Source organism: Corvus hawaiiensis, chromosome 1 (genome assembly GCF_020740725.1).
Source record: "Corvus hawaiiensis isolate bCorHaw1 chromosome 1, bCorHaw1.pri.cur, whole genome shotgun sequence".
NCBI lineage: Eukaryota > Metazoa > Chordata > Aves > Passeriformes > Corvidae > Corvus > Corvus hawaiiensis.
In genome coordinates, this window is record NC_063213.1 from 97,322,899 (window position 1) to 97,347,270 (window position 24,372).

Below are 24,372 nucleotides of genomic sequence, written 5' to 3' on the forward strand. Positions count from 1 at the left end.
AAACCCCCAGATCACCTCTGGAATTATGGGATGGACGGAAATCCAAGGATTCCAAGCTAATCTTTTATCTTCCCCGCTCCAGAATTCCAAGAAACATCAGTGACTCACCCTCATCCCGGAATTCTGCTGGGAACGAGGCCTCAGAAATCCAGGAAGGGCCCAAATTCCAGCTGGGATTTTCATCCGAGCCATCCTGGCCATCGTGCTCATCCTCTCCTGGATGGGAAAGACGAGGAGACGCTGATTTTTGGGAATAGCATTTCGGAATTCCTAACCCCAAATATCCCAGCTCGCCTCGTGATTCCGTTTCCTTCTGGTTCCCTACAAAATCCGAACTCGTTTTTTGTGGGATTTCAGGGGTTTTAGGGCAAATCCATCGCTCAGGGGCACGGCAGAGAATTCCTGCTGCGAGAACACCAGGAAAAACCTGGGAATGCCAATCCTGAGGGCCAAAATTCCAGAGGCAAATCCAACTCCTTGTCCTTGCCCTCAATCCATGCCCGAGCCATAAATGCCAGCGGGAATTAAGAATTTCACCCCCTGCCTCACTAAAACAGAGAATTTCCCTGGATTTTAGGGAGAAAAAGCTTGGAAATCCTTCAGGAAAAAGAGATCGGGATCAAAAGACGGATTTCCCCCACAAATTTACCGGGATAGGGATCAAAAGATGGATTTTCCCCAAAAATTAACAGGGATAGGGATCAAAATATGGATTTTCCCCACAAATTAAGAGGGATAATGATCCAAAGATGGATTTTCCCCACAAATTAACAGGGATAGGGATAAAAAGTTGGATTCTCCCCACACCAATCCCCAAAGCCGGGCAGCTGAAAGGAGCTTTTGCCTCCTCAAATTCGCCTGGATTTTAGGGAAAAAAGCTTGGAAATCCTTCAGGAAAGAGAGATTGGGATCCAAAGATGGATTTTACCCCACAAATTAACAGGGATAAGGATCAAAATATGGATTTTACCCCACAAATTAACAGAGATAGGGATAAAAAGATGGATTCTCCCCACACCAATCCCCAAAGCCGGGCTGTTGAAAGGAGCTTTCGCCTCCTCAAATTTGCCTGGATTTTAGGGAAAAAAGCTTGGAAATCCTTCAGGAAAAAGAGATCGGGATCCAAAGATGGATTTTCCCCACAAATTAACAGGGATAAGGATCCAAAGATGGATTTTACCCCACAAATTAACAGGGATAGGGATCCAAAGATGGATTTTCCCCACAAATTAACAGGGATAGGGATCAAAATATGGATTTTCCCCACAAATTAACAGGGATAGGGATCAAAATATGGATTTTCCCCACACCAATCCCCAAAGCCGAGCTGCCGAAAGGAGCTTTCGCCTCCTCGAATGAGCACGCTGTTGAATTTTCCAGGGAACTTCCCTGCCCATATTGGATTTTCTGGAGGGGCCACTCAGTGCCAGGTGCTGAGATGAACTTTTCCCCGAAATGAGGCGCCGATAAAAGATTTTTTCACGGAATATTTGTTTTAAAGCGAGCGAGCGGGGCCTGCTCGAGGCCTGCGCTGATAAGGGAGCAGAGGCAGCTGCTCCTCACTCAGCGCCCTCCAAACAACTCCAACAAGGAACTTCCAGCTGCTCCTTCCTCATTTCCCAGCCCTAATTCCCACTTTTCTCCTGGCAAACACCGGGAGAGAGTTGGGCAAACATCACGAGAGTCCAGCTGCTCATGGAGGCCTCAGGGCAAGGCCTTGGGCCTAGCGGGGAAGGCCCCAACTTTTCCCTTCATCCCAAAAAAATCAGGAGATGTCGGGAAGTTCCAGCTGGAATTCCTGACGGGATCTTTGGGGTTTCTTTTTAGCAGCTTTTCTTGAGCGTTTCCCCCATCCCCAGGGCACGTTCTTCCGGGATATTTCCAATTCCTCCTCCGAAGGAATCGTCTGGAATAAAATGAGGAATAAAATCCGCGAGGATTTTCCTCCCCTGGATCAGCTCCAAGCCCAAATCCCAAACGCTGCTGAGATTCCCAAGCTCCAAAATGCTGAAAATCCCCTGGAAAATGGGATTTGGGGATTGCCCAAAGGTCAATGGCACCACAGAGGAATCCCTGGGGGGAAATCCATGAAGTCATTCCAGCTTTTTTAACACGGGAAAAGTCTTTCCCAATTTTCTCCTGGTTTGCTCCCGGCCTGCAGTGGTGGGACCTCAAATTCCGGGGGGGAAAGGAAATGTGGGGTTCAAAATCAAAAACTGGGGGATAAAATACAAAACGAGGGGTTGGAAATGAAAACTTGGGGCTAAAAATACAGAATTCGGGTTGAAAATACAAAAAGTTGGGGTTGAAAATACAAAAAGTTGGGGTTGAAAATGAAAAATCGGGGGAAAAAACACAAAAATTTGGGGTGAAAAATGAAAAATTTGGGTTAAAAATGCAGAATTTGGGGTGAAAATGAAAAATTGGGGTTAAAAATACAAAATTTGGGGTGAAAATGAAAAATTGGGGTTAAAAATATGAAATTTGGGATTAAAAATGAAAAATTGGAGTGAAAAATACAAAATTTGGGGTGAAAAATGAAAAATTGGGGTTAAAAATACAAAATTTGGGTTGAAAAATTTGGGTTAAAAATACAAAATTTGGGGTTAAAAATACAAAATTAGGGGTGAAAAATACAGAATTTGGGGTGAAAAATGAAAAATTTGGGTTAAAAATACAGAATTTGAGGTGAAAAATACAGAATTTGGGGTTAAAAATGAAAAATTGGGGTTAAAAATACAAAATTTGGGTTGAAAAATTTGGGTTAAAAATACAAAATTTGGGGTTAAAAATACAAAATTAGGGGTTAAAAATTAAAAATTGGGGTTAAAAAAACAAAATTAGGGGTGAAAAATACAGAATTTGAGGTTAAAAATTGAGAATTTGGGTTAAAAATACAAAATTTGGGTTGAAAAATTTGGGTTAAAAATACAAAATTTGGGGTGAAAAATACAAAATTTGGGGTTAAAAGTACAAAATTTGGGGTGAAAAACACAAAATTTGGGTTAAAAATACAGAATTTGGGGGGAAAAATGAAAAATTGGGGTTAAAAATGAAAAGTTTGGGATGAAAAATGAAAAATTGGGGGTGAAAAATGAAGAATTGGGGTTAAAAATGAAAAATTTGGGGTTAAAAGGGCCGAGTTCAAAAGCAGGGAGGGGAATTCCCGCTGCGCTGGGCAGATCCCGGGAAGCCGAGCGCATCCATGAGCTCGGCCCAGTCCTTCCCGGGATTTTTGCTCCGGGAACCTTTCTCCCTCTTTTCCAGCGGCACTCGGGAGACCCCAAATTCCCAAGGCTCCCCTAAACCACCACTGCCGGAGGGGAATTCCCAGAATTCCCAGAATTCCCAGCGCCCCAGGCCCCATCCGGGGGTTGGGAATGCCGAAGGCCTTGCCAGGATTCCTTCAAAAGAACATTTCCCTGGAATCGCGGGAGAAGGAGCCGCCTGCTCCCGCTTTTCCGGAGGAACCCTTTGGAACAGGATCCAGGCTCCAAGAGGGAGAATTCCTTGCAGGATCCCTGCAGGATCAGGCAGCGGGAGGAGCCGTTCCCGGCATCACGCGGGGATCCAGGCACGGATCCGGCAGGAAAATCCCAACTCTGGAATATCCAAGCGTTTCCTCGCCATTCATTGGTTTTCTTCGGGAAGGGAAACTGGGAATTCCCAGTTTTTCATCCGCCTCAGCAGAGCCCGGATATTAAATGATCCGACATCAAGAATTCCCATTTTTAGGGATCATTCCAAGCCCGTGGAATCGTTTTTTTGTGGGATTTCAGGGGTTTTAGGGCAAATCCATCGCTCAGGGGCACGGCAGAGAATTCCTGCTGCGAGAACACCAGGAAAAACCTGGGAATGCCAATCCTGAGGGCCAAAATTCCAGAGGCAAATCCAACTCCTTGTCCTTGCCCTCAATCCATGCCCGAGCCATAAATGCCAGCAGGAATTAAGAATTTCACCCCCTCCCTCACTAAAACAGAGAATTTCCCTGGATTTTAGGGAGAAAAAGCTTGGAAATCCTTCAGGGAAGAGGGATAAGGATCCAAAGATGGATTTTCCCCAAAAATTAACAGGGATAGGGATCCAAAGATGGATTTTGCCCACAAATTAACCGGGGATAAGGATCCAAAGATGGATTTTCCCCACAAATTAACCAGGATAAGGATCCAAAGATGGATTTTCCCCACAAATTAACAGGGATAGGGATCCAAAGATGGATTTTGCCCACAAATTAACAGGGATAAGGATCCAAAGATGGATTTTCCCCACAAATTAACAGGGATCGGGATCAAAAGACGGATTTTCCCCACAAATTAACAGGGACAGGGAAACGTTTCCTCGCCATTAATTGGTTTTCTTCGGGAAGGGAAACTGGGAATTCCCAAGATCCCATCATGCACCTCCGCAGAGCCCGGCTATTAAATGATCCAATACCAAGAATTCCCATGTTTCGGGATCATTCCAAGCGCAGGGAATCCATGGAAACGGAGCTGCTTCCTTTTCCTGGGCTGGGAATTCCCAGGGAAGGCGCGGCTGCCCCTGGATCCCAGCTTGGAGCAGCCGGGGATAACGGGAGGTGTCCCTGGATGGGATTCAAGCTCCCTGAATCCCAAATATTCCAGGATTCCAAGGTGGAATTGCTGCTGCTCCTCCAGCCGCTCCCACCTTTCCCCTCCTCTTGGCTTTGGGGAGCCAAAGCCAAACTCTGCTCCCGGCTCTGCCTGAATTCCAGGGATAAATCCCTGGAAAACCTCGCTCCTGCTTTTTCCTGCGCAGTGCCAGGAGCTGCCTCCATGGCAAAAGCAGGAGAGGGAAAATTCCCCCTCTTTCCACACGAAAACCTCTCCTGAAATCCTCAAAAATCCCCCCAAAAGTGAAATTATTTTCGTTTGTACGGAATTTTTTCCTTTCTTGCAGCTGCAGCTGCTTCCTGTGGGAGGGGAAAAAAAAGGGAATTAATGAATCCTAGAAAAGCCAGGGAAAAAAACCCAATTTCCATGGGCAACAGGGAAAAAAACCCCTTCATTTCCAGCAGCTTTTTATGGGAATTGCAATTAAATTTCCTTGGCTTTATCAGGTACCCAGAGCTTCATTAAACATCCTTTAAATCCCGAGGAAAACCAACACCGGGCGAGCTCCAGTCGGGATTTTACGAGGAGCGGAAGTGAAATCCCCAATTCCCCTTCAAATCCCAGGGAAATAAAAAGCAGCAGCGACCCAAAATTCCCCCTTCCCAAATCCCGGCTCCGTTCCCATCCCGGGGTTTTCAGGGATGCGTTTGCCGAAGGCAGAGCTGGGAAAGGATCGTCAGCAATATCCCCCCGCTCCCATAACCGCCCGGAACGGCGGAAAAATCCCAAAAAATCCCCCGGAAACGGCGCTGCAGCCGCAGGAAAAGCGGGAATGGGTGAGACCGGAGCTCCTGGGATGCGGTTAAAGCTCGGCTTTGAAATTTGGGATGTTTTTAAAGCACATGGATGGGTTGGGAAGTGGGAGAGGTTCCCGTTTTTCCAGAGGTTCAAGGCTCCAGAGTTGGGATTTTCCCCGGGATGAAGCCGGGAAGAGCCGAGGGTTTGGTGGGTGCGGCTTTTCCACGAGGATTTTCCACTTCCTGGCAGTGCCAGGGCCTGGATGAGGTTGAATTTTCCTTGAAAATCCCATTTTTCTGTTATCCACTTCCTAGGAGCGCCAGGGCCTTCAAATTTGCCCTTAAAATCCCAAATTTTCTATTTATCGACTTCCTGGGAGTGCCAGGGCCTGGATAATTCCGTATGGCCTTAAAATCCCAAGTTTTCTCTTTATTGACTTCCTCGGAGTGCCAATAACCTAAAAACTTCCCTTAAAATCCCAAGTTTTCTATTTTTGACTTCCTAGGAGTGCCAGGGCCTTAAAAATTTCTCTTTCAAATCCTAATTTTTCCTTTAAAATCCCATTTTTCCTTTAAAATCCTATTTTTCCTTTCAAATCCTAATTTTTCCTTTAAAATCCTAATTTTCCTTTAAAATCCCATTTTTCCTTTCAAATCCCATTTTTCCTTTCAAATCCTAATTTTTCCTTTAAAATCCCACTTTTCCTTTAAAATCCTATTTTTCCTTTAAAATCCCATTTTTCCATTAAAATCCCATTTTTCCTTTCAAATCCTACTTTTCTATTCCATACCACTGTTATCCCTCCCTCCATCCATCCCTCCCTCCATCCCAATTATCCCCCCCCAAAAAAAACCTCCTTTACAGACATCCCAAATCTCTCCAGCACCATTTTTTCGGGATGCAATCCCGCCAACAAATCCCAAAAATTCCTCCCCCACACCCACAAGGAGCTGATTCTTCTCCTCTTCCCAAACTTCCCCCCCGAGCCATTCCCGGCTGCCGGACAAGGAATCCGCTCCAAGCCTCATTTTCTTCCCTCATTCCCGGTTTGGTTTTGTTTTTTGTTTTTTGGTTTTTTTGTTAATTAGGGGTAATAAAGCAAATTAACGGCGCACTAAAAACGCCAAGAGGGGGGGGAAAAGAGAGGGAAAAATCCTTGGGATTGAGGCTTGGATGGAGCTGGAGCTTGCAGTGATTGCCAGCGCCCAGCAGGTCGGGCTGCAAGGCAGCGGCAGCAGAAGCAGCCGGGAATGCGCCGCTGGAATTTCGCCGCCGTCCCCTCCCCCGGGCCATGGAAAAAGCCGGGAATTTCCTGGGATTATCCAAAGGCAGCGAGGAATTCCGGCAGCAAAGGATGGGGAGGGTAAAAGGGAGGATTTGGGGGGGGGGGGGGGGAAATGCTCGTGGAGGGGGGAAATCATTAAAGAATGCTTGAAAGAATGATTAAAGGAATTGAAATCAGGGAATAATTAATTGTGAATATTCCAATATTCCCAATCCTTCAGCGGGTCCGAGTTGAGGGTGGAATAACCAGGAAAAGGTGAAATGTGGGGATTTTGAGGCTAAAAGCCCAAGGAAATGCAGGAACTCGGAGCAGGCTCAGGGCTTCCATCATTCCCTGTCGCAGGCAGAGAAAGCTCCTGGATACAAATCCCAGGGAATAAATAACCTGGGAATTATTGATCCCAGATCTTTCCCCCGAGGCGCAGATATCCCAACATTTCCTCCCAGCTGCTTGTGGGATTGCTTTTAACGAGGGAAAATCCCCGACGGGAGAAAGCCCAAAGCCTGCTCCAAGCTCACCAACGACAGCCCGGGAGCTTCCGATGCGGAATTCTCAGCCTGGAATTCTCAACTGGGAATTCTCAACTCGGAATTCTCAGCCTGGAATTCTCAGCTTGGAATTCTCAACTGGGAATTCTCAACTTGGAATTCTCAGCCTGGAATTCTCAACTCAGAATTCTCAACTCAGAATTCTCAACTTGGAATTCTCAGCCTGGAATTCTCAACCTGGAATTCTCAACTTGGAATTCTCAACTCGGAATTCTCAACTCGGAATTCCCAACTGGGAATTCTCAACTGGGAATTCTCAACTTGGAATTCTCAGCCTGGAATTCTCAGCTTGGAATTCTCAACTCGGAATTCTCTGCCTGGAATTCTCAGCTTGGAATTCTCAACTTGGAATTCTCAATTCGGAATTCTCAGCCTGGAATTCTCAGCTTGGAATTCTCAGCTTGGAATTCTCAACTTGGAATTCTCAACCTGGAATTCTCAGCCTGGAATTCTCAGCCCGGAACCACACAGATCCTTTAGCAGGGCTGCTCCGAGCTCCTCCTCCTGCATCCCAATCACTCAGGGGTTCCCCAAATCCCCCAAATCCCCCAAATCCATGAAAACCAGCAGCTCCCGCCTTCCCTCGGGATTTTCCAACCCCCTCGCGTCACCCCTGGCCACTTTTTCCTCCTTTTTCTCGCTCTTCCCTCCCTCTCCTCCCAACCCTTGGCCCTTTTCCAGCCCCAATTTGCCCTCTGGAGAAGGCAGCGGCTCCAGGGAAAGCAGAGCCGAGCTTGGGATGAGCCTGAAACCCAGCGCGGCCCCAGATTCCCACGGGATGTAAACAAGTAAACAGGATTGAGCCTTGCTTTTTGCCCTTTTTCTCCTTTTTTTGGTGCGTGTGAAACACAAAAGCAGCGCCGGGGCTGTGCCGGGGGGTTCGTGAATTATCGCCGCTCCAAGAGGAGGCGGCAGCGCCAGGAGGGCGAGGCCGGGGCTGAGCGTGATCCCAAATTCCGGCTTGGAGGCAGCGATTCTCCTAAAAACCAGCGGGGAAGGGGGGTAATGGTTAATTAATAATTGGGCGGGATTGCAGGGGAGGCTGGGTAATGGTTAATTAATGATTGGGCGGGATTCCAGGTGAAGGCGGGCAATAATTAATCAATAATTGTACAGAATTCCAGGTGAGGCCGGGCAATAGCTAATCAATAATTCTACAGAACTCCAAGTGAAGCCGGGCAATAATTAGTCAATAATTTTACAGCATTCCAGGTGAGGCCAGGCAATAATTAATCAATAATTCTACAGATCTCCAAGTGAAGCCAGGCAATAATTAATCAATAATTTTACAGAATTCCAGGTGAGGCCGGGCACTAATTAATCAATAATTTTACAGAATTCCAGGTGAAGCCGGGCACTAATTAATCAATAATTCTACAGAATTCCAGGTGAAGCCAGATCACAATTAATTAATAATTCTACAGAACTCCAAGTGAAGCCGGGCACTAATTAATCAGTAATTCTGCAGAATTCCAGGTGAGGCCGGGTAATAATTAATTAATAATTGTGCAGAATTCCAGGTGAAGCCAGGCAATAATTAATCAATAATTGTACAAAATTCCACGTGAAGCCGGGCAATAATTAGTCAATAATTCTGCAGAATTCCAGGCGAAGTTGGGCAATGATTAATTAATAATTCTACGGAATTCCAGGTGAAGCTGGGCAATCATTAATTAAAAATTGTGCAGGATTCCAAGTGAAGCCAGATCACAATTAATTAATAATTCTGCGGAATTCCAGGCGAAGCCAGATCACAATTAATTCATAATTGCGCAGAATTCCAGGTGAAGCCGGGCAATAATTAATCAATAATTGTACAGAATTCCAGGTGAGGCCGGGTAATGATTAATTAATAATTGTGCAAGATTCCAGGTGAAGCCAGATCACAATTAATTCATAATTCTGCAGAATTCCAAGTGAAGCCGGGCACTAATTAATCAATAATTCTGCAGAATTCCAGGTGAAGCCAGGCAATAATTAATTAATAATTCTATGAAATTCCAGGTGAAGCCAGGCACTAATTAATCAATAATTGTGCGGAATTCCAGGTGAAGCCGGGTAATAATTAGCCAATAATTTTACAGAATTCCAGGTGAAGCCAGATCACAATTAATTCATAATTCTGCAGAATTCCAGGTGAAGCCGGGCAATAATTAATCAATAATTGTGCAGGATTCCAGGTGAAGCCGGGCACTAATTACCCAATAACCCCACAGAACCCCAATTGACGGCGGGCACTAATTAATCAATAATTCCGCTAATAAAGCCCGATTCAATCCAACAACGCTCCGAGCGCTCCCTGGAGCTCCGGCGGGGCTGAGCAGGAGGAGCCGCTGGAGCGAGCGCATCCCAAGGCCGGGACACAACCTCAGGAAGGGCCGGGAATTCCGGGAATGCCGGGGCAGGAATTTGGGATCACGGAAAGCCGCGTTCGGCACTCGTGCTTGCGGATGGAGCCGGCCCAAAGGGCAGAGCTGGAAATTTGGGAATGGACCCTCCGCGTTCTCCTGGGGGTGGAATAGGAAAGCAGGATTTTGGTGAGGGAAAAACCTCGGGAGTTGTTGGGAAGTGCCCCAAAATTCCCCCTTTGGGAGCTGGAGCAGGAGAATACCCATGGATTCCCTCACCTGGGGGAACGGCCCCTCCTGCTTCCCAAAATCCAGCAAAATTCCCCAAAAATTCCCCCTTTGGGAGCTGGAGCAGGAGAATATCCATGGATTCCCTCACCTGGGGGAACGGCCCTTCCTGCTTCCCAAAATCCAGGAAAGTGCCCCAAAAATTCCCCCTTTGGGGGCTGGAGCAGGAGAATATCCATGGATTCCCTCACCTGGGGGAACGGCCCCTCCTGCTTCCCAAAATCCAGCAAAATGCCCCAAAAATTCCCCCTTTGGGAGCTGGAGCAGGAGAATATCCATGGATTCCCTCACCTGGGGGAACGGCCCCTCCTGCTTCCCAAAATCCAGCAAAATGCCCCAAAAATTCCCCCTTTGGGAGCTGGAGCAGGAGAATATCCATGGATATTATTTTTGGGGAATTTTTGGGGAATTTTGCTGGATTTTGGGAAGCAGGAGGGGCCGTTCCCCCAGGTGAGGGAATCCATGGATATTCTCCTGCTCCAGGCCCAAAGGGGGAATTTTGGGGCACTTCCCAACAACTCCCGAGGTTTTTCCCTCACCAAAATCCTGCTTTCCTATTCCACCCCCAGGAGAACACAGAGGGTCCATTCCAGCCTCTCCCTCCTCAGGCAATTAAGCCAATCTAATAATTAAAACCTTTCATGAACTGCCCCCAGCCGGAGCACGAGAAGCTGTTAATATTTAACCCCCTCCCCCCCGAGCTGCAGATTCCAACCTCTCTCCTGAGGGGTTTTTTCCCTCCCTCCTCCTTCCCGGAATTCCGCAGGGTTTGCTGAGCTCTGCCCTCCCCCGGGGAGGGGGCCACGGGAAGGTGCCAAATGTGGCCAAAAAGGGCAAAACTGAGCCCAGGAGCTCCGGTCGGGATGGGTTTCACACGCCCGGGGCGCTGGGAAATGTTGATTAATGACACCCAGATCTCCCAGGAAGCCAAGGCAGGGATTTCCCTTCCAGTTTGGAAGTTGGAAATCCAGGGGATGGTTTGAAATCAAGGTGCCAAAAGCCTCCTCATCCCCCTGATTCCTCTCCGGGAAGGAAGTTTGGGTGTTGAGTGCGGGATAATCCAGCGGAACTGGGAGTTGCTGCTGCCTGGGCTTTCAATCCCATTCAAAACCCCGATGGTTCTGCCTCGAAGGGAAGATCGAGAAGGCTGAGGAGGATTTTCATTTTAAATCCTGCGCCAGGGTTATCCCCGGAGGCTTTTTCCTTCTCCTCCTCTCGGTTTGTGCAGGGAACACCCCCCGAAAAAAGAAGAAAAAGATCCCTCGTATTTCCCAGAAATCCACAAAAGGCTTTTGGGGGTCGCCCTGATCCGGCAACAGGAATTTCCACGGAAGATAATTCCCGGAATTCTTGGTGCTCCCAAGCAGCTCAACCACTAAAAGCACATTTAAGGGCTCCGGAGACTCGGCCCAGTGCCAAACTGGGCCAGGCCGGATGGCAGCACACCCCAATGCTCCACTTTTCCGGCCTTAATTCCCATTTTTTCCCAAGGATTTCAAAGGTTCCTGCTCAGCAGAGCCTTGGGTTTGGGTTTGGACACTCGCAGCAACCCCTCAGTACAGATTTTGCTTGGTTTTTCTCTGTACAGACAGAAATCAAAATGCACAATTATCCCAATCCAGCCCTTCCCAGACAATTCCCTCCCACCCAGGACGTTTTCCCAAACCAAAAGCCAGATTCTGTCCTCTCCTGGAATCATTCCTTCCCTCCCTCACTTCCACACAAAATCCAGGAATAATTGAGACCCGCCCCAGAAAAGCAAAGCTCTGCAGCTGCTCTGATTTTACACAACTCCCAAACCGGGAAGGATTTCCATGGAAAAAAAAAAAAACCTCCTGAGGAGTTTGCCCAGGATTCCATCCACCCACAGGGGCCAAATCCTCCCTCTTGGAGCGGCAGGAAGCAAAACCTCGGTGCTGATAAAGGGCCCTGTCAGCGGTGTTGATGTTAAAAGTTGCCTTTTTCCAGCTCTGCGATTTGTGGAGATGGGATTTTTCATGAATTAACCCCGCTCCTCCCAGCACCCAAACACCGCCGGGGCCTTCCCGAGGCCTCCCAACAAAAGTTGTTTTGTTTTCTTTTCGTCTCCCTCGTGTTTTGACATCTCCGGGGCCGGAGCTTTGGTGTTTATAAACGCGGGGAATTCCACGCATGGCGACGGGCCGGAGATTTGAACAATGTGGTCCAAATCTTGTCAATCCCAAGCTTTTTTCCTGCTGCTTCCAAACACATCATAAATCCAGGCCGGCTTTGTGGGCCTGAACCCGGCTCAGCAAAGCCAGAGCCTCCTGCCATGAGCCAAAGAGGGTTTTTTATAAATAAAACTTCCTAAAATCACCGAGCACTCCATTAATTCCAGGACACTCCGGCTCGGCTTCAAAGGGAATCTTTGCAGTAAAAAAGGGAGGGTTTTTTTGCTGCTTTAATGATTTGCTACTTGTCCTTGTCATAACTACACGGAGCAAAAATGCGGGAGCGGGGAGAGGGTTGGGGAAACGCGAGGTTCCGGCTCCCATCCAGCTCCAGCTCCACGGATTTGGGGCTTTAAAGGGAAAAAAGGGCTCGATAAATGTGGTTTGGAAGGTTTTTTGGGATGCTGTTCCTGAGGGGAGAGGATAGGGATGGGCATCCCCCGCCATGGGCTCTGCGCCACTCCAGCGGGAGCCCAGGAAGGACTCGGAGTTTGACTGGGAGCCACAATCAAAAAAGGGATCTGAGAAATGGAGAAAAGGGAGATAAAAAGAATACCCAAAAAAAGGATTAAAAATCGTTTTTAGCAAAAAATGAGGCCAAAAAAATGAGAAAAACATCACCTGAACGAGGTGAGGCCTACGAAGGCCTAAAGGCCTTCCAAGGCCTGAGGGCCTACTCTGACTTCCCACAGTTATTTAATCCTTTTAATTAACAAGGCTCCCCATTTTTAAATCCTAATTCATCCCTCCCTTCTGCACATTTGCATTGATTGCTCCTGACTCCAGGAGGTTGGAATTTTCCAGGGTTAAGGCCCAGAGCTGGGACAAGCAGCAGTTCTGGAAACAACCCCTGGGGATGCATTTTTATTTCGAGCCTCAATTTTCCCAAATTTCATAAAAGGGAAGAGCCATCCTCTCTCTCCCAAATGTTTTGACTCCTTATGAATATTTTAAGGAATTCTGCTGTTCAGCAGTTCGGGGAAAACCATTTGGGATGAATTTGGGATGGAAAAATAAAAGCGTTGTCATCAGCTCCACGGAAATAAATCTGGGTTTATTCATCTACTTGGGCTTGTTTTCTGCGAAATAAAGGGGAAACTCATCGCCTCCCACTGCATCCACTGGGGGTTTTATTGGGAATGAACCCTCGGAGCTCTCTGGGCACAGCTGTGCTCAGGGAACACCCACCCAGCTATCCCATGGGAAGATTGGGAGGGATAATTCCATGTCAAACCCAGCCTGGAGACCGGGGCTGGGAGGGCAGAGCCACATTTTCCATCTCTGAGGGTCTTCAAGGAGAGATGACAGAGTCACCCGAGCTCCTGGGCATCAAAAAAATCAGGGAATCATGGAATGGGTTGGGTTGGGAGGAGCTTAAAGCCCATCCAGTGCCACTCCAGGCTGCTGCAAGCCCCAAACCCGGCCTGGGACACTTCGAAAAGCCTGGAGAGACACCAAGAAACTCCAATCAGCGCCGAGCACATCGATGGCTTCAGCGGAATTCTGCCACAGTGGGGTTTTGTACACCTGCACCTCTTCGGGATTGGGACTGGAATTGGGACTGGGACTGGGACTGGGATTGATGGGACACATCACTGGCATTTAAAGCAAATTCCCACTCCAGCAATTCCTGTTCCTGTCACAAATTCCCACTCCAGCAATTCCTGTTCCTGTCACAAATTCCCACTCCAGGAACGCCTGTTTCTGTCACAAATTCCCAATCCAGCAATTCCTATTCCTGTCACAAATTCCCAATCCAGCAACGCCTGTTCGACTTCCAGCCCTGATCCACAGCTCCCGTTTATCCCACACAGACCTTTTCCCTCTTTATCCCTTCCTTTTCCTGCTCCATGTCTCTCCATCCTCATCCCAAACTCCCATCCCTCTCTCCCGCTTTCCCTCATGAATTCCCACTCCAGCAATTCCTGTTCCTGTCACAAATTCCCACTCCAGCAACGCCTGTTCCTGTCACAAATTCCCACTCCAGCAATTCCTGTTCCTGTCACAAATTCCCATTCCAGCAATTCCTGTTCCTGTCACAAATTCCCAATCCAGCAACGCCTGTTCGACTTCCAGCCCTGACCCACAGCTCCCGTTTATCCCACACAGACCTTTTCCCTCTTTATCCCTTCCTTTTCCTGCTCCCTGTCTCTCCATCCTCATCCCAAACTCCCATCCCTCTCTCCCGCTTTCCCTCATGAATTCCCACTCCAGCAATTCCTGTTCCTGTCACAAATTCCCACTCCAGCAACGCCTGTTCCTGTCACAAATTCCCACTCCAGCAATTCCTGTTCCCGTCACAAATTCCCACTCCAGGAACGCCTGTTCCCATCACAAATTCCCACTCCAGCAATTCCTGTTCCTGTCACAAATTCCCACTCCAGCAATCCCAAACTTCCAGCCCTGACCCACAGCTCCCATTTATCCCACACAGACCTTTTTCCTCTTTATCCCTTCCTTTTCCTGTTCCCTGTCCCTCATCCTCATCCCAAACTCCCATTCCTCTCCCAGTTTCCCCCACAAATTCCCACTCCAGCAATTCCTGTTCCTGTCACAAATTCCCAACCCAGGAACGCCTGTTCAACTTCCAGCCCTGATCCACAGCTCCCGTTTATCCCACACAGACCTTTTCCCTCTTTATCCCTTCCTTTTCCTGCTCCCTGTCCCTCATCCCGAACTCCCATCCCTCTCTCCCGCTTTCCCTCATGAATTCCAACTCCAGCAATTCCTGTTCCTGTCACAAATTCCAACTCCAGCAATTCCTGTTCCCGTCACAAATTCCCACTCCAGCAATTCCTGTTCCCGTCACAAATTCCCACTCCAGCAATTCCTGTTCCTGTCACAAATTCCCACTCCAGCAACGCCTGTTCTACTTCCAGCCCTGACCCACAGCTCCCGTTTATCCCACACAGACCTTTTTCCTCTTTATCCCTTCCTTTTCCTGCTCCCTGTCCCTCATCCCAAACTCCCATCCCTCTCCCAGTTTCCCCCACAAATTCCCATTCCAGCAACGCCTGTTCCCATCATAAATTCCCACTCCAGCAATGCCAAACTTCCAGCCCTGACCCACAGCTCCCGTTTATCCCTTCCTTTTCTACTGCTCCCTGTCCCTCATCACAAATTCCCACTCCAGCAACGCCTGTTCCTGTCACAAATTCCCACTCCAGCAACTCCTGTTCCTGTCACAAATTCCCATTCCAGCAATTCCTGTTCCTGTCACAAATTCCCACTCCAGCAATTCCTGTTCCTGTCACAAATTCCCACTCCAGCAATCCCAAACTTCCAGCCCTGACCCACAGCTCCCATTTATCCCACACAGACCTTTTCCCTCTTTATCCCTTCCTTTTCCTACTCCCTGTCCCTCATCCCAAACTCCCATCCCTCTCTCCCGCTTTCCCTCATGAATTCCCACTCCAGCAACGCCTGTTCCTCTCACGAATTCCCACTCCAGCAACGCCTGTTCCCGTCACAAATTCCCATTCCAGCAATTCCTGTTCCTGTCACAAATTCCCACTCCAGCAATTCCTGTTCCTGTCACGAATTCCCACTCCAGCAACGCCTGTTCCCGTCACAAATTCCCACTCCAGCAACGCCTGTTCCCGTCACAAATTCCCATTCCAGCAATTCCTGTTCCTGTCACAAATTCCCACTCCAGCAATTCCTGTTCCTGTCACAAATTCTCACTCCAGCAACGCCTGTTCGACTTCCAGCCCTGACCCACAGCTCCCGTTTATCCCACACAGACCTTTTCCCTCTTTATCCCTTCCTTTTCCTGCTCCCTGTCCCTCATCCCAAATTCCCTTCCCTCTCTCCCGCTGTCCCTCTCCTCCTCCCTGCAGTTCCCAGTCCGGCCTCTCGCCGCTCCCTCCCACCATCCCTTCCTTCCCTTCCTCCCAAATCCCAGCTGCTCCTGAACGTTTTCCCTGGAAGCAGCGCCCAGGAGCTCGGGGAGGGCTCCAGCTCCCCTTTTGCATTCCCAAATCCTCATCTCTTTCCAAGGAGAGCATTCCCAATTCGATACATGGAATTCTTCACCCCGGCAATTCCAGACGGGAATTCGACTCCTGCTGGGGCTCTGCTCCAAGAGCACCCCTGGAATGAGGGAAAAAGGAACGGGAGCTGCTCAGCTCCAGCGTTTGGGGATTTGGGAACGGCAATTCCTGCTCCGGCTCCTTAAATCCTGCTCTCAAAATCCCCAATTCCCTCCTGAACTCCCGATTCGGATCAATCCCAAGATGGATTCGGCTCCTTGCAGCCGATCCTGGGAAGGCCCAGGTTGGGATAGCTGGAATCCCTGGGATTTTGCTCTCCAGAGGGGTTCCCAGAGCTCTGCCTTGGTCAGATCCGGCACCAGCCGTGCTTAAATCCTCCGGAAAATATTCCCTAAATATTCCAAGGAAAGTCTTGGAAGGAACCTCTTCCTTCGCCACACCAACGTGTTCCTTAAACCCAGCCAAGAAATCCCTGGATTTCTTATCCAGACCTTCAGGCCCAGATTTCATTTTATCCCTAAAAATCAACCCCAACTTCGCAATTCCCTGGCTCTTTTCCATCCAGGACACCCAAATTCCCATTCCCACCTCTCCCTTCTCCACGCTGAGCCTCTTTGGACATCAAATCCACGTTTCCTCCCTCCAACTGTCCTGTTTCCTTGGAATGTTTTGTCCCAACAAAATTCCTTCCTAAGGGACACGCTTAGAGAACACCCAGGAATTCCCAGCGGGAATCCAAAGCCAGGAATTCCCAGCGGGAATCCGAAGCGAGCCAGGCACTCCTTCACAAATCCCTGCAAATCCAGTTCCACATCCCGATTTTCCAACTTTCACTTCAGCTTCCGACTCCATAAAAAAAATATTCCAAGGAACAAAAGCCTCCCTCCTCCTCCTCCTCCTCCTCCCTTGAAATTCCATGAACTTTCCTGGCTGAAAAGCCTCATTTGGAGCCTTTTATGTGCTCGGATCCTCTCTCCTTCCCATTTTTTGTTTTTCATTTTCCACCCAGCTGTCCGTTGGACTTTTCCAAATGGTGCCAGATGCTGGATTCATCGGGAAAACAATGCTGGGGAAGCAATTAAAGCTCCGAGGCTCCGATTAAAATGGGATAACGCTGCTCCCGGTGGGAATTGCAGGGCTGCTGCATTCCTGGCATTTCCAGGATGGGCTGGAAGCGGGCCCTGAGCGAGGAGGGAACCCGCTGGAATTTGTTCCTGGGGGAAAGGAAGGATTGGAGGGGTTGGAATACCAGGAAGGGATTTACTCCTAGAATTAAGGAAGGATTGGAGGGGTTGGAATGCTGGGATTTATTCCTGGAATTAAGGAAGGATTGGAGGGGTTGGAATGCTGGGATTTATTCCTGGAATTAAGGAAGGATTGGAGGGGTTGGAATGCTGGGATTTATTCCTGGAATTAAGGAAGGATTGGAGGGGTTGGAATGCTGGGATTTATTCCTGGAATTAAGGAAGGATTGGAGGGGTTGGAATGCCAGGAAGGGATTTATTCCTGGAATTAAGGAAGGATTGGAGGGGTTGGAATGCTGGGATTTATTCCTGGAATTAAGGATGGATTGGAGGGGTTGGAATGCTGGGATTTATTCCTGGAATTAAGGAAGGATTGGAGGGGTTGGAATGGCAGGAAGGGATTTATTCCTGGAATTAAGGATTGGAGGGGTTGGAATGCTGGGATTTATTCCTGGAATTAAGGATGGATTGGAGGGGTTGGAATGCTGGGATTTATTCCTGGAATTAAGGAAGGATTGGAGGGGTTGGAATGGCAGGAAGGGATTTTATTCCAGCAGCTCCCAGAACTCTGGGAGATCCCCAGGGATCCCAACCATTTCTTAAGGAAAAAGGACGAATCCAGCAATCCCTGCGCTGTTCCCAACGCTCCGAGTCGGGAATTCCATCCATTGATCCAACAGAGCCAAAGGAGCTCCAGCCCCGCTCCGAACAACCCCACATCCATCAGTCATCCCGGAAATCCGGAATTCCCTCCCTGGGACCCTCAGGCATCCCGGGAAGTCCAAATCCTCACTCCCGTTACGGAGGAAATGAGGAGTGAAGTCCAAGTTTCCCGAATTTTTAACAAGGAATGGTCATTCCCGGGAAATTCCCGGCGGGATCCGGGACTCTGCTCCCACTCCAAGTTCAGGAAAAGCGAGGCTCACGCCGGAATCTCTGCTCCCAATCAATCCCCCATGGGAATACGCTGCCCTTTCCAAACTTGCCCAGCTTTCCCACATTTCTGGAGGCAGGAGTTTTCCAGGAAAAACTTCCCAGACCAGGAATCGATGCCAGAGGCACAGAAATTCTGGGATTTGCTCTCCGGGATGAGATTCCTGCTGCGGAATTTCCCCACCCCAAAAGCTTCCATGAATTCCCTCCAAACTCTTCTCCCTGCGGATTCGGCACCGGGAACGTCTCCCAATCCAACCCTTCCCAGGCCTTTTCCCAGGCGGACTCACCTCGGGATGGGAATTCCAGGAGGAACCTGAAAAACCAAACAGGAGAAGAGACAAAATTCAGGATTCTCCTCAGGGATTATTCCAGCCTGAGGAATCAGGGATGGATGGGAAAATCCAGGAACTCAGGGAATGGGAAATGTGCCTAGGACAAGGAATTCCAGGAGGAATTGGGATGTGCCAGGCCTGGACCAAGCCGGGATAGCGGGAAGGGCTGGGAGTGGATGGGATTTAAGGCCCTTCCCAAGCACAATTCCATGGATTTCCAGCCACTGGAACAGATCCTTCTCCAAACACAAAGATTCCTGCGCCTCTTTTTTTCCCTCAAATCCTTTAAAAGCCACTTCCAAGCCCAAAATATTCCATGGTTTTTGCTGAGCTCATTCCCAGCAGGTGCAGGGGGAGCCACGCTCTGCTCGTTCCCCAAAAAAACACGGATTTAACATTAAAAAAAAAAAAATCGGGATTCTTTTCCTCTCTCTCCCACTTCGGGCAAATCTTGGGAGTCATTTTAATCCCGGAAATTTGGGAATCCGACCCAGGATTGGGAATAAAGCACGAAGGGCCCATTCCGAGATGGGCTCTGGTGGAATCCAGCGTGGAAAAATCCAATCAATTGGGATCCTCCTTAAAAGCTTCCATGGAGGAAATGATTCCCCGGGAACATCCGAGCCCCCGGAATTCTGATGAAGGGCCTGGATCAAAAAAAAAAACCCAGGAAAAACTCCAAACATCCACAGGGAGGAGAAACTTTCCCGGGATGTTGGGTTGGGAAGAGCCTTTTGGAGGGAAAAATCAGGAATTTCTCGGGATGCTCTTGGGAACGGATCCCGAATTCCACAAGGAATTTTTTCTCCCTCCCCTGGCTGCTGCATTTTATCCCTAAATCCCAAAAATCCGACCCCACCCAGCCCAGGTGAGGGCAAAGCAGCTCCAGCTTTTTTTTCCCTCCATTCTTTCCATCCTTAAATCCCAACATTTCCATGGAAAACTCCAATCGTTCAACATTGAAGCGGAGAAACATCAGCTCTAAGACACCCCCGTGTTCCCCCAATCCCAAAAAAATCCAGCATCCCCAAAAATCGGGATATTTTTACCTCCTGAACAAAAAAGAGCAGCAACGATCCCGGTTTTTTTCCGGGAATTTTTGCCTGGGGAGCCTTCCCTGGCCACGTTTTAGTGCCAACATTCCCTGAATGATTTTCTGTCACTCGCAATTCCCGCTCCGTGAAAGCGCCGGGGCTTTGTTCCCGACCTCTGTCATTTCTAATCCTGGGAAATGGCCTAAAAAAAGGGGAAAATTGAGTTCCGTTCCCTCCCGGAGCAGCTCCAGGAAGGCAGAGGGAAAAGGCCAAAAAATGCTTGGATTTTCCTGCTTTTTTTCCCCTTTTTCAGCACCGAGAAACAGCAAAAATTCCAATTTTAGCTCAAGGGTTTGGCTTTAATTCCACGCTTGGATGATTTTCACGCTGGGAAGGAAAAGCTGGGATAAAATCCAATCGGGAATGGGGGGAAGAGAATTTTTTTCGAGCTCATCCCGGCCTCTGCTGAGGGAAATCTTGGATAAATCCCAGAAATGCCGGATCCTGGGGGAGTTCACCCATGGAATTTCGCTCTTTTCCCAATATTTTCCCTAAACCCGGCGTTTCCCCCACCCCTTCCTGCAGAAAACTTCAGCCACAGCTCATCCCAAATTCTTTTTTCCCAATTTTCCGGGATGTTCTGGGATTTTTTGGCCTCCAACACCCAAGAAATGCAACAATCGGGGCAAACTTGGCTTTAAGGGGATTTGAGCAGCTGGAAAATCCCCAAATCCAAACCCTGCTTCCCTCTGAGCCGGATCCATAAAATCCAGGCAGCTCCCAATGAAGTTCCTGGCGTTTTCCCAGTTAAGGAAGAGCTGATATTCCCAAGGGATGGGCTGGGATGGGAGCTTTGGAGCCGGGATTTGAATGTCTGGGTAAATAAACATTTAAAAAATCATTAAATTTTTGGGTTTTTTTAAAAAATCGATGCCGGATGAGATTTCCAGGAGGGGCAAAAAACCCCAGGAGACGGGAAAATGGGATTGGGAATTCCTCATTAGGGAAGAAAGCGGCTGAAATTCGTTTCTGAGCTCAGCACGGCACCGCCGAGGCTCTCGGCTTTCAGGTTAATGATGGATCCAGGAGGAAATGGATGGGAAAAGCGGGATAATTCCATCAGGCGGGCTGGGAAAGGCTGGAAAATTCCGGAAAGGAACAAGCCAGGAGGCTCCAAAGGGAATTAGCGGTGGGAGCGAGCTCGGGGATGAAAGGAGGTGAAGATGGGGTTGATGGAATTGGGATTAATGGGGGGATTCCTTCCTTGGAAAAAAAAAAAAGGGAGGGAAAATTCCCATCCGGAATAGATCAGGAATGTCCGAGAATTCCTTCCTTAAAAATAAAAAAGGGGGGGGAAAAATCCCATCCTGAAATCATGGAATAGATCAGGAATATCCAGGAATTCCTTCCTCAAAAGAAGGGAAAAATCCCATCCTGAATTTAGGGAATAAATCAGGAATATCCAGGGATTCCTTCCTTAAAAGGAGGAAAATTCCCCATCCTGAAATCATGGAATAAATCAGGAATATCCCAGAATTCCTTCCTTAAAAATTAAAAAAAAAAAAAGGGTGGGGGGGGGGGGTGTGAATTCCCACCCTGAGATTATGGAATAAATCAGGAATATCCAGGAATTCCTTCCTTAAAAGGGGGAAAAAAATCCCATCCTGAACTTAGGGAATAAATCAGGAATATCCAGGAATTCCTTCCTCAAAAAAATAAAAATGGGGGGAAAAAAATCCCATCCTAAAATGAGGGAATATCCCGGAATTCCTTCCTCACAACCAACACCGGGGCCAGAACTCTCCGGAACCGGAGCCAACCCAACCGAAACGACGCCGACTTTTCCAGAGCTCTCCCGTTCCCCCCGGCCTCGAACACCCACGAGATTCCAATTCCTCCAGCACGAGGAATTCCCAGAAATGGGACAGAATTCCCGAGATTTGGGGTTAGGAAGAGATGGAGAAAATCCCACCTGGCTCGGATCCTCCGGAAGGCGCCGAGAATCGCGTCCCGCTGCTGGCGGGCGCCGGCGCTCAGGGGCTCGGCCCGAAGCCCCTCGGCCAGGTAAAGGTGAACGTCTGGAAAACAGGGAATGCTGGAAATTAGGGATACGGGCTCGAGTGGGAAAGGGGGATGGGAAAGGGGGAGCAGGAAAGGGGGATGGGAAAGGGGATGGGAAAAGGGGATTGGGAAAGGGGGATGGGAAAGGGGGATTGGGAAAGGGGGATGGGAAAGGGGGACTGGGAAAGGGGGACCCGGGAAAGATGGGAAAGGTCGGGAAATCTGGGAATGGGAAAGGGGTTTAGGGAACCTGGGAAAGCGTTTAAGGGAAACCTAGGCCTAGGAAAGGGTTTAGGAAACCTGGGAAAGGGTTTAGGGAAATCTGGGCCTGAGTTTAGGGAAACCTGGGAAAGGGTTTTAGGGAAACCTGGGAATGGGAAAGGGTTTAAGGGAAACCTGGGAAAGGGTTTAGGGAAACCTGGGAATTGGGAAAGGGTTTAAGGGAAACCTGGGCCTAGGGTTTAGGAAAACCCGGGAAAGGGTTTAGGGAAACCTGGGCCTAGGAAAGGGTTTAAGGAAACCTGGGAAAGGGTTTTAGGGAAACCTGGGCCTAGGAAAGGGTTTAAGGAAACCTGGGAAAGGGTTTAAGGAAAGCTGGGCTAGCGGGAAGTGCTCCTGGATGGGACTGAAGGTCCCTTCATCCCGGCCCATTCCAGGATTCCCGGGAATCCCCAGGCTCCCCACCCCTCCCCCACTCCCAGCAGCACCTGGGGAAGCTCCAGGAGCAGAAATCCCCAAATCCCCAATTCCTGCCAGGCTTTGTAAATCCCAGGCCCGACCCTGGAATCCCGGGCCTAAATTCCCTTTTCCCCCTGCACAGCCAAGCTCCAGTTTAGGACGGGTCTACCAAAGCCGAGCTGACACCACCACCGAAAAATGCAGAGATCCAAGGCTAAACCAAGCCCTAGAGAGGGAACAAATCCCGCTTTTCCACAGGCAAGGAGCAGGCGGGGAAAAGAAACCGCTCCCAGCCCTCCCCGGCAATGCCAGGGTCATTTTTAAGTGCGGATTAAGTCACTGAGCAGGCGATTAGCGCTAAAGCGGCGTTTACTGCCGGCGATGTCAGGCCGGCTCAGCGCCAGGTGAGTTATGGAGCAGCAGCGGCTTTTCCAGAGGCTTTGGAGCAGCGGGAAAGGAAAAGTCGGCCATAAAGTCGGGAAGAGCAGCTCGGGAATAAATCAGCCTAATGCCGGGTTTAGTGCTTGTCAGGATCATTGCCTAAAGCTGGGTTTAGTGCTTGTCGGGATCATTGCCTAAAGCCAGGTTTAGTGCTTGTCAGGATCATTGCCTAAAGCCGGGTTTAGTGCTTGTCGGGATCATTGCCTAAAGCCGGGTTTAGTGCTTGTCAGGATCATTGCCTAAAGCCGGGTTTAGAGCTTGTCGGGATCTTTGTGCTGCCTAATGCCGGGTTTAGTGCTTGTCGGGATCATTGCCTAAAGCCGGGTTTAGTGCTTGTCGGGATCTTTGTGCTGCCTAATGCCGGGTTTAGTGCTTGTCGGGATCATTGCCTAAAGCCGGGTTTAGTGCTTGTCAGGATCATTGCCTAATGCCGGGTTTAGTGCTTGTCGGGATCATTGCCTAAAGCCGGGTTTAGTGCTTGTCGGGATCATTGCCTAAAGCTGGGTTTAGTGCTTGTCGGGATCTTTGTGCTGCCTAATGCCGGGTTTAGTGCTTGTCGGGATCATTGCCTAATGCCGGGTTTAGTGCTTGTCGGGATCATTGCCTAATGCCGGGTTTAGTGCTTGTCGGGATCTTTGTGCTGCCTAAAGCCGGGTTTAGTGCTTGTCGGGATCTTTGTGCTGCCTAAAGCCGGGTTTAGTGCTTGTCGGGATCATCGCCTAAAGCCGGGTTTAGTGCTTGTCGGGATCATTGCCTAATGCCGGGTTTAGTGCTTGTCGGGATCATTGCCTAAAGCTGGGTTTAGTGCTTGTCGGGATCTTTGTGCTGCCTAATGCCGGGTTTAGTGCTTGTCGGGATCATTGCCTAATGCCGGGTTTAGTGCTTGTCGGGATCATTGCCTAATGCCGGGTTTAGTGCTTGTCGGGATCTTTGTGCTGCCTAAAGCCGGGTTTAGTGCTTGTCGGGATCATCGCCTAAAGCCGGGTTTAGTGCTTGTCGGGATCATTGCCTAATGCCGGGTTTAGTGCTTGTCGGGATCATCGCCTAAAGCCGGGTTTAGTGCTTGTCGGGATCATTGCCTAAAGCCGGGTTTAGTGCTTGTCGGGATCATCGCCTAAAGCCGAGTTTAGTGCTTGTCGGGATCATCGCCTAATGCCGGGTTTAGTGCTTGTCGGGATCTTTGTGCTGCCTAATGCCGGGTTTAGTGCTTGTCGGGATCATTGCCTAATGCCGGGTTTAGTGCTTGTCGGGATCATTGCCTAAAGCCGGGTTTAGCGCTTTGTCGGGATCTTTGTTCATGGATGGCCCAGCCTGCTCAGCGCAGGGAGTTCGAGGGAGATTCCCTCCTCCTTTCCTGTGGGGGGAAGAGGGAAAAGGGGGGGAAAAGGGGGAAAAAAGGGGGAAGAAAGGGGAAAAAAGGGGGGAAAAGGGGGAAGAAAGGGGGAAGAAAGGGGAAAAAAGGGGGAAAAAAGGGGGAAAAAAGGGGGAAAGGGGGTGGAAGGGGGGGAAAGGGGGAAAAAGGAGGGAAAAAGGAGGGGGAAAGGAGGGGAAAAAAAGGGGGGAAAGGGGGGGAAAAGAGGGGAAAAATAGTGGGGGGAAAAATAGGGGGAAAAAAGGAGGGAAA

At 49.1% G+C, this 24,372-nt stretch overlaps 1 protein-coding gene across 4 annotated transcripts in view; it reads right to left on the reverse strand.

Moving 5' to 3' along the window:
• SKAP1 (src kinase associated phosphoprotein 1) overlaps window positions 1-24,372 on the reverse strand; it is a 130,342-nt gene that overhangs the window by 99,746 nt on the left and 6,224 nt on the right. For all 4 annotated transcript variants that reach the window (XR_007206804.1, XR_007206801.1, XR_007206803.1 and 1 more), the window contains exons 2-4: window positions 21,541-21,646; window positions 18,490-18,515; window positions 109-216 (exon numbers count right to left, since the gene is read on the reverse strand). Coding sequence is in view for 1 of the 4 variants with exons in the window: in XM_048318982.1 (XP_048174939.1) it covers window positions 109-216; window positions 18,490-18,515; window positions 21,541-21,646 (240 nt within the window). In the remaining 3 variants the exon portion in view is untranslated. The remainder of the gene's footprint in view (window positions 1-108; window positions 217-18,489; window positions 18,516-21,540; window positions 21,647-24,372) is intronic.